The sequence below is a fragment of the Petromyzon marinus genome, chromosome 21 (genome assembly GCF_048934315.1).
Source record: "Petromyzon marinus isolate PM22_M1 ecotype Great Lakes invasive population chromosome 21, UKy_Petmar_22M1.pri1.0, whole genome shotgun sequence".
Classification (NCBI taxonomy): domain Eukaryota; kingdom Metazoa; phylum Chordata; class Hyperoartia; order Petromyzontiformes; family Petromyzontidae; genus Petromyzon; species Petromyzon marinus.
This window is the reverse complement of record NC_133687.1, coordinates 7,893,083-7,903,234: the sequence shown is the minus strand read 5'-3', so window position 1 is coordinate 7,903,234 and position 10,152 is coordinate 7,893,083. Positions and strand designations below refer to the sequence as shown.

The 10,152-nt window shown below is 46.3% G+C and overlaps 1 protein-coding gene across 1 annotated transcript; it reads right to left on the bottom strand.

Moving 5' to 3' along the window:
• Positions 1-1,097: 1,097 nt before the first annotated feature.
• Positions 1,098-9,175, bottom strand: PMCH (pro-melanin concentrating hormone). Its single transcript, XM_076068502.1, has 3 exons — positions 8,500-9,175; positions 7,135-7,237; positions 1,098-2,580 (listed from the first exon to the last, which is right to left on the bottom strand). Exons 1-3 carry the CDS (start codon positions 8,866-8,868, stop codon positions 2,531-2,533), a joined length of 522 nt encoding a protein of 173 aa, XP_075924617.1. The 5' UTR covers positions 8,869-9,175; the 3' UTR covers positions 1,098-2,530.
• Positions 9,176-10,152: the final 977 nt, after the last annotated feature.

The following is a 10,152-nucleotide window of genomic DNA, read 5'->3' as shown; positions in this document are numbered from 1 at the left end:
ACTCAACATTTCAAACCCAAGTCAGACGATGAAACGAGCACGCTCATCGCACGTTGTAAATGCCACGTGCGCTGGGAAGAGAGAGAGAGAGAGAGAAAAAAAAACAGGGCAAACAAACACCGAGAGTGACACGGGGCTATTTCAGGCCAGCGGACATCTGCAGGGGGCATCCCAGGTAAAGCGGCCAGGTCCTGCGAGGTCACGGCGGGCTGGTGCAGCCTCCTTTCTGGTCGTTTGAGGTCGTCACCGTAATTACGTCACCCTCAGGGCACGCGGCCCTCTATCGCGAGATAACGCGGTGGGGGGGGGGGGGAGGACTGCGGTGCCGTCACTGGGAGCATTTGCGGGAAGAAGGGCAGCACGGATGGCGGCGGATTTCGTGCTGGCTCGCCGCTGCGATGCTACCTTGCCACTTACTTAATTTTATTTTTGTCAGCTAAGGCCCACTTGAGCTGCGTAGCTTTTTTTTATTTCTTTCAGAAGCGAGCTAGCTATCACAAATGATAGCCCAACGAAAGTGGCGTATCATCACGTGGAAAATTCAGAGCGGCCAAAGACTCTAAAAGCGTGGTTTCTAAACGTGGAGGGACAAACCGGAGGACTCGGAGGAAAATCAACGCGACCATGGGAAAAGAGACACGACGGACTCCAAATATACAGCAGCAGCAGCAGGCGCCAGGGTCGGGTCCGAAACCCACGACCTCCTGCATACCAGGCGAGGTAGTGAACATCTCTGAGCCACTGTGATGATGATGAGAGACGCAAACTTCAAAAATACAACAGCAGGCATCAGGGTCGGGATCGAACCGACGACCTCCTGTATACCAGGCGAGGTAGTTAACATCTCGCCCCTGGCAACAGACACCAACGCAGTCCCTGTGAGAGTTTGTTTGTTGCGCTCATCCACGGTGCACTTTCCCGCAAACTCAAATTTTCTTCCAAATTGTATTTTTCCTCCGCTCACCTTTGACGTCCGGTGTATTATTATTATTTCCTCGAGAGAGCATGCCCCTTTGGTATGTAAACATGACTATGTCCTCGCGAATATGAATGGCCAAAGTTGCACGACGCTGTAGTGAATACAAGGAGCACCGATGTATTTTTAAAACTTGTTTTATTTCGAGATAAAACAACAACAGCGACAGCGAAGACCAACAACGTGCCAGGCTACCCCGAAAATGCATCCCGATGAACTTTATTAATTAATTAACGTCAGCCTATTGAAATTCCGCTTCCTCCCCCCTTTAACTGTTGTTGCTATTTTTGTTTGTTTGTAATGTCGCTAACCCAGGACATGCGACGCAAACGACAGTTGTCTGGACGGCGTTTGTCACGGCGCTTCACGTTTCAAGACGGAACGGAACACGCAAAAGGGGAGAGAGAAGTTGTTCTGCCAAACAAGCGATCGATAGGTCGCGCTCGCACGTGTCACTCGGCACCGTCGACGAACGGCGGCACGACGACGTCACTCGCACTGGCACATGACGTCACACACACTGGCACACGACGTCACACACTGGCACACGACGTCACATACACTGGCACACGACGTCACACACACTGGCACACAGTGTCACACACACTGGCACACGACGTCACACACACTGGCACACAATGTCACACACACTGGCACACGACGTCACACACACTGGCACACGACGTCACACACACTGGCACACAATGTCACTCAACACTGCCACACGATGTCACACACACTGGCACACGATGTCACCCACACTGGCACACGATGTCACACACACTGGCACATGACGTCACACACACTGGCACACAATGTCACTCGCACTGCCACACGACGTCCACACACTGGCACACGATGTCACGCACACTGGCACACAATGCAACACACACTGGCACATGACGTCACATACACTGGCACACAATGTCACTCGCACTGGCACACGACGCCACACACACTGGCACACGATGTCACACACACTGGCACACGACGTCACTCGCACTGCCACACGATGTCACCCACACTGGCACACGATGTCACACACACTGCCACACGACGTCACTCGCACTGCCACACGATGTCACCCACACTGGCACACGATGTCACACACACTGGCACACGATGTCACTCAACACTGCCACACGATGTCACCCACACTGGCACACGATGTCACACACACTGCCACACGACGTCACTCGCACTGCCACACGACGTCACACACACTGGCACACGATGTCACCCAACACTGGCACACGACGTCACACACACTGGCACACTGACGTCACACACACTGCCACACGACGTCACTCGCACTGCCACACAACGTCACACACACTGGAACACGACGTCACACACACTGGCACACGACGTCACCCAACACTGGCACACGACGTCACTCGCACTGCCACACAACGTCACACACACTGGCACACGATGTCACCCAACACTGGCACACGACGTCACACACACTGGTGGAGGCAGTGGCACTGAACAGGGGTACAGGAAGCGTCGCTGCGTCGTGGATGGGCATCGGATGTCCGTGGGTGCGTGGCTTCATGTCTGCCAGCACGGGCGGTAGACGCGGCCAAGCATGCAGCGCGTTTCTGAAAGAAGGGAAAGAAAAAATGATCATGAAGCAGAGAAGATGAAACGAAACAAGAACAAAAACCGGTCACGTGTGGGGCGCGCGTGGCTTCGGGATTGGTCGGTCGGGGCAGTAGGCAGGACGCTGGGTTCGTTCGATGCATTTTACACGTGGAGTAGTAGTGTAGTAGTAGTGTAGTAGTAATACGTGTACACGTTTAGTAGTAGTGTAGTAGTAGTAATAGTGTACACGTGGAGTAGTAGTGTAGTAGTAATAGTGTAGTAATAGTGTACACGTGTAGTAGTAGTGTAGTAGTAGTAATAGTGTACACGTGCAGTAGTAGTGTAGTAGTGTAGTAGTAATAGTGTACACGTGTAGTAGTAGTGTAGTAGTAGTAATAGTGTACACGTGCAGTAGTAGTGTAGTAGTAATAGTGTACACGTGTAGTAGTAGTGTAGTAATAGTGTACACGTGTAGTAGTAGTAGTGTAAACGTGTAGTAGTAGTGTAGTAGTAGTAATAGTGTACACGTGCAGTAGTAGTGTAGTAGTAATAGTGTACACGTGTAGTAGTGTAATAGTAATGTAGTAGTAGTTATAGTTTACACGTGTAGTAGTAGTAGTGTAGTAGTAGTAATAGTGTACACGTGTAGTAGTAGTAGTGTAGTAGTAGTGTACACGTGTAGTAGTGTAGTAGTAGTATAGTAGTGTAATAGTAGTGTAGTGATGGTAGCATCACTACTGTGTACACACGCACACGTGTGACGTCACTATGGGGGGGAATTGTAATATGTATTATTTAATAATACGCTTCCAAGCCGCACTAAGCCTATAGCTATCAGGGGAAAACACATACTAATTAACGGATTACTAATGTAGCATATAATCACAATAAGACACATTCCAACTAATTACTAATCTACAACTCATTACTAATCATAACCATTGACTGATTACCAATCGATTATATAATTACTGCACCTGAAATGAGTAAAATGTTGACGTCACCCTGCTGCTCTATTTAAGACCGGGAGCAAGTGAGGGCTTTACCATTCTGGCCAATTGCCCGATGATGCTGGATGTAATTACCAGCGAAACGTCGTATTGAACTGTAAATGTTGTGGATTCCCTCTTCAACACACCGGTGGGCTAAAGTAGTGAACTAATTGTCTTTTGTAAACGTGACACTTTTTTTGCTGATTGGCCGTGTCGGGTGGTGGAGGGTTACGACACATTTATAAATAACGCGATCTCACCCAAAAACCGTTATTATGAATAATATTGTTCGCGAAAGCCTACGTGTTAAACAGTAATACTGTTCGTGTATTTTATTAAGGCGTCTTCCGTGAATATTTCAAGGCGCCCTTGTGGAAAATACGGATAAGGCAGAGGGAGAAGCTAAATAGAATTAACTGACTTCAGAACACGCGTCGGTTTAACACGAAGGCTTTCGCGACCAATATTATCCATAATAGAGAGGGGGGTGGGGGGTTTGGGTGGGGGTTTAAATCGTGCAATTTGCAAATCACTTATATATATTTTATTTATCATTAGGATGGTTGGCCAACACCAGTTAAAAAAAAAGAAATGTGTCGCTATGGGAGGAAACGGGAGAACCACAAGGAACCCCGTGGAGAGCGTGGGGGAGGGAGACAAAGGCGGCCGGGCGTGGTGCTGGCCACCCAACCCACTCCGCGTGGCCGTGCCGGACTTCACAGGTGCTCGCTAGCAGCAACACTTGCCCCCGACGGACTGTCAGGGGCAGAGGGGGGCAACCCGTCCAGCAATGAAAAATGATAGAGGAGTTGTTAGTAATAAGTAAGGACTTGTTAGTAAGTAAGGAGTTGTTAGTGATAAGTAAGGACTTGTTAGTAAGTAAGGAGTTGTTAGTAAGTAAGGAGTTGTTAGTAATAAGTAAGGAGTTGTTAGTAAGTAAGGAGTTGTTAGTAAGTAAGGAGTTGTTAGTAATAAGTAAGGAGTTGTTAGTAAGTAAGGAGTTGTTAGTAAGTAATGAGTTGTTAGTAATAAGTAAGGACTTGTTAGTAATAAGTAAGGAGTTGTTAGTAATAAGTAAGGAGTTGTTAGTAATAAGTAAGGAGTTGTTAGTAATAAGTAAGGAGTTGTTAGTAAGTAAGGAGTTGTTAGTAATAAGTAAGGAGTTAGTAATAAGTAAGGAGTTGTTAGTAATAAGTAAGGACTTGTTAGTAATAAGTAAGGAGTTGTTAGTAATAAGTAAGGACTTGTTAGTAAGTAAGGAGTTGTTAGTAAGTAAGGAGTTGTTAGTAATAAGTAAGGAGTTGTTAGTAAGTAAGGAGTTGTTAGTAAGTAATGAGTTGTTAGTAATAAGTAAGGACTTGTTAGTAAGTAAGTAAGGAGTTGTTAGTAATAAGTAAGGAGTTGTTAGTAATAAGTAAGGAGTTGTTAGTAATAAGTAAGGACTTGTTAGTAAGTAAGGAGTTGTTAGTAATAAGTAAGGACTTGTTAGTAAGTAAGGACTTGTTAGTAAGTAAGGAGTTGTTAGTAATAAGTAAGGAGTTGTTAGTAAGTAAGGAGTTGTTAGTAAGTAATGAGTTAGTAATAAGTAAGGACTTGTTAGTAAGTAAGTAAGGAGTTGTTAGTAATAAGTAAGGAGTTGTTAGTAATAAGTAAGGAGTTGTTAGTAATAAGTAAGGAGTTGCTAGTAAGTAAGGAGTTGTTAGTAATAAGTAAGGAGTTGTTAGTAATAAGTAAGGACTTGTTAGTAATAAGTAAGGACTTGTTAGTAAGTAAGGAGTTGTTAGTAAGTAAAGAGTTGTTAGTAATAAGTAAGGAGTTGTTAGTAAGTAAGGAGTTGTTAGTAAGTAATGAGTTGTTAGTAATAAGTAAGGACTTGTTAGTAAGTAAGTAAGGAGTTGTTAGTAATAAGTAAGGAGTTGTTAGTAATAAGTAAGGAGTTGTTAGTAATAAGTAAGGACTTGTTAGTAAGTAAGGACTTGTTAGTAATAAGTAAGGAGTTGTTAGTAATAAGTAAGGAGTTGTTAGTAAGTAAGGACTTGTTAGTAAGTAAGGAGTTGTTAGTAATAAGTAAGGACTTGTTAGTAAGTAAGGAGTTGTTAGTAATAAGTAAGGAGTAGTTAGTAATAAGTAATGAGTTGTTAGTAGTAAGTAAGGACTTGTTAGTAAGTAATGAGTTGTTAGTAAGTAATGAGTTGCTAGTAATAAGTAAGGAGTTGTTAGTAAGTAAGGAGTTGTTAGTAAGTAAGGAGTTGTTAGTAAGTAAGGAGTTGTTAGTAATAAGCAAGGACTTGTTAGTAAGTAAGGAGTTGTTAGTAATAAGTAAGGAGTTGTTAGTAATAAGTAAGGACTTGTTAGTAAGTAAGGAGTTGTTAGTAATAAGCAAGGACTTGTTAGTAAGTAAGGAGTTGTTAGTAATAAGTAAGGACTTGTTAGTAATAAGTAAGGACTTGTTAGTAAGTAAGGAGTTGTTAGTAATAAGCAAGGACTTGTTAGTAAGTAAGGAGTTGTTAGTAATAAGTAAGGAGTTAGTAATAAGTAAGGACTTGTTAGTAAGTAATGAGTTGTTAGTAAGTAATGAGTTGCTAGTAATAAGTAAGGAGTTGTTAGTAAGTAAGGAGTTGTTAGTAATAAGTAATGAGTTGTTAGTAAGTAAGGAGTTGTTAGTAATAAGTAAGGAGTTGTTAGTAATAAGTAAGGAGTTGTTAGTAAGTAAGGAGTTGTTAGTAAGTAATGAGTTGTTAGTAATAAGTAATGAGTTGTTAGTAAGTAAGGAGTTGTTAGTAATAAGTAAGGACTTGTTAGTAAGTAAGGAGTTGTTAGTAATAAGTAAGGACTTGTTAGTAAGTAAGGAGTTGTTAGCAAGTAATGAGTTGTTAGTAATAAGTAAGGAGTTGTTAGTAAGTAATGAGTTGTTAGTAAGTAATGAGTTCTTAGTAAGTAATGAGTTGTTAGTACTAAGTAATGAGTTGTTAGTAAGTAATGAGTTGTTAGTAATAAGGAGTAGTTAGTAATAAGTAAGGAGTTGTTAGTAAGTAATGAGTTGTTAGTAATAAGGACTTGTTAGTAAGTAAGGAGTTGTTAGTAATAAGCAAGGACTTGTCCCTTGCTTTTTATTCGACACGTGTGCGGCGATGTCGAGGTGTCGAGTTCGAACCGCGTGGTGTGATCGATGTCGAGGTGGCGAGTTCGAACTGCGTGGTGTGATCGATGGCGAGGTGGCGAGTTCGAACCGCGTGGTGTGATCGATGGCGAGGTGTCGAGTTCGAACCGCGTGGTGTGATCGGCACCGCGCTCGCTGAAGGTGTCGATGCCTTCAGGCAAGTCGTGGACTCTGTAGACGCAACTGCGCACAATTCTGAGTCACTTATAACTGCTCTGCCGTTACCTACTGCCAATTATGAACTCGGACTATTGTCCTGTCATCTCGTAGAGTCCCTGGCACGTAATAATATGCTACGCAGTGGCAGTGGGTGGTCGCACAATGCCGATATATTACTGATAAACCCCAATGATCCGATCGAAATTAGGGATTGTCTCAGGTTGACGGTGGACTGGCAGTCCGTGTGTGTGGTTACGCACTGTCGTCCCGTTTGCCGAACAGCGAGCGGAGCCTCGCGTGCAGGAAACGAGAGTCGAGCAGAGGGAGCTGGGCCACGTGCAGGGATGGGTCCACCATCAGGTCCTGAAAACAACAAAGGCGGTGCAACAGGGGCAGTGTTGAGTCTATGGTGCAGTGTTGAGTCTATGGGCAGTGTTGAGTCTATGGGTGGTGTGAGTCTATGGGCAGTGTTCAGTCTATGGGCAGTGTTCAGTCTATGGGCAGTGCTGAGTCTATGGGTGGTGTGAGTCTATGGGTGGTGTGAGTCTATGGGCAGTGTTGAGTCTATGGGCAGTGTTGAGTCTATGGGGAGTGTTGAGTCTATGGGCAGTGTTGAGTCTATGGGTGGTGTGAGTCTATGGGCAGTGTTGAGTCTATGGGCAGTGTTGAGTCTATGGGCAGTGTTGAGGCTATGGGCAGTGTTGAGTCTATGGGCAGTGTTGAGTCTATGGTGCAGTGTTGAGTCGATGGGCAGTGTGAGTCTATGGGTGGTGTGAGTCTATGGTGCAGTGTTGAGTCTATGGGCAGTGTTGAGTCTATGGGCAGTGTTGAGTCTATGGGTGGTGTGAGTCTAATGGGCAGTGTTGAGTCTATGGGCAGTGTTGAGTCTATGGGCAGTGTTGAGGCTATGGGCAGTGTTGAGTCTATGGTGCAGTGTTGAGTCTATGGTGCAGTGTTGAGTCTATGAGCAGTATTGAGTCTTTGGGCAGTGTTCAGTCTATGGGCAATGTTGAGTCTATGGGCAGTGTTGAGTCTATGGGCTGTGTTGAGTCTATGGGCAGTGTTGAGTCTATGGTGCCGTGTTGAATCTATGGAGAGTGTTGAGTCTATGGGCAGTGTTGAGTCTATGGGGAGTGTTGAGTCTATCTACAACATTTCATCATACTTCAGGTTGTGGTGATGATCAGGACGATGATGGTTTGCATGATGATGATATAGTGGTTGTTGGTGGTGGTAGGGATAGTGGTGATATGTTGATGGTTTGATGATATTGTGTGGTGGTGGAGTTGGTGGTGGTGTTCGTGATGACAAAAACAAAGTGAAGAATGAGGGTGGTTGCGGTAAGACCTGATGATGATGATGATGACGATAGCTGACGATGACATTGATGATGTTGTTTGCGGACTTGACCACGGATCTAATGAGAAGATGACAATGGCAATGATGATAATGGATCTGATGACGATGAATGACGCGAGTACGACGATGGATGTAATGACATGATTAATGATGATTTCGATGACAAAGATGCTGAAAGGCTCATCGATGATGACAATGACGACGATGACGATGAGAGTGGCATAGATGATGATGATGATGATGACGGTCGTGATGATGTTTCTTACGGGCTGTTCGGCTTGTCGGAAATGCTCCTCTTCCACCAGGATGTCTGGAAGGGAACCAACTTGGCCGAGCGGATCTCCACGCGAGCCGAGCGCTAATGCCGAGCCGGCGGCGGCTTCGGTTCCGCTCTCAAACTCGGACTCCGACTGGGGCGCGGGACCGGGTTCGACTCCGGCATTGGAGGCGGAGGCCGACCAGCCCAGGAAGGGCTCTGAATCGACCCATGCCGGAGAGGAACCCGAGCGGGCTCGACTCCTGGTTTGCATCAGGGCACCAAAGTCCCGGCTCGGACTGGCTCCTCGCCGTGACGCCGAGGCCGAGACGGCGAGCAAGGAGAGAGAGATGCTGCAGAGGGTCGTGATTCGGAACATCTTTTTTTTTTTGCAAACTCGCCACCGCTTCGTTATACTGGCTCGTTGCACGATGCCCTATGCTGCTCGGGCAACCACGGACTCCTTCCGTTCAAATAGACTATATTCGCGTCAGAGAGGTTGGTCGCGATGTAGCTACGGGGCTCGATGCTCCCTACAGGCGTTTGTTGGCTAAATCGCAGGAAGACCGAACTGGTTGCTTGGCCTGATGACGAGTGGCGTCTATATATATGCGTTGTATATACATATACACTCTACTGCTCCCGTTAACAAACCAACAAAGAAATCCCACCGACGTGCAAAGACAAAAGACACGAATTACCTGCCTGAGTTACAAAGGCTCTCAGCGTGTGGTGGCGTGCTACCCGCTAACCTTTCTTATTCAGTCGCTAATAAAATATATATATTTTTTACGGCCACACGCTGATATATATTTTTTTGCGTCCACGCGCTAACAAAAATAAAAATTCATTTCCTGAGTCGTGATTAGTGCCACCATTGGGGGATTTTATTTTTCGTTGAATAATCTCCGGCTGGTAGCGGCCTCTGTGGGGGTCCGAGATGAATGGACGCTCCTCTCGAAATGGATTTGTGTTTGAGTGGCGTCGAAGCTCGATTCATGGGAGGGCTACCGACGGGGGATTAGCTCCCAAGTGCACACCTGTGCGTGTGCGCACGCCTTTGGCGGTGATAACTCAGGGTGTATCTTCATCTTGTCCCCTCAGTGTCTCCCTCACGTCCCCTCAGTGTCTCCCTCACGTCCTCTCAGTGTCTCCCTCACGTCCCCTCAGTGTCTCCCTCACGTCCCCTCAGTGTCTCCCTCTTGTCCTCTCAGTGTCTCTCCTCACGTCCCCTCAGTGTCTCCCTCACGTCCTCTCAGTGTCTCCCTCACGTCCTCTCAATGTCTCTCCTCACGTCCCCTCAGTGTCTCTCCTCACGTCCCCTCAGTGTCTCCCTCACGTCCCCTCAGTGTCTCCCTCACGTCCCCTCAGTGTCTCCCTCTTGTCCTCTCAGTGTCTCCCTCACGTCCCCTCAGTATCTCCCTCATGTCCCCTCAGTATCTCCCTCACGCCCTCTCAGTGTCTCCCTCTTGTCCTCTCAGTGTCTCCCTCACGTCCCCTCAGTGTCTCCCTCACGTCCTCTCAGTGTCTCCCTCACGTCCCCTCAGTGTCTCCCTCACGTCTCCTCAGTGTCTCCCTCTTGTCCCCTCAGTGTCTCCCTCACGTCCCCTCAGTGTCAGTGTCTCCCTCACGTCCCCTCAGTGTCTCCCTCACGTCCTCTCAA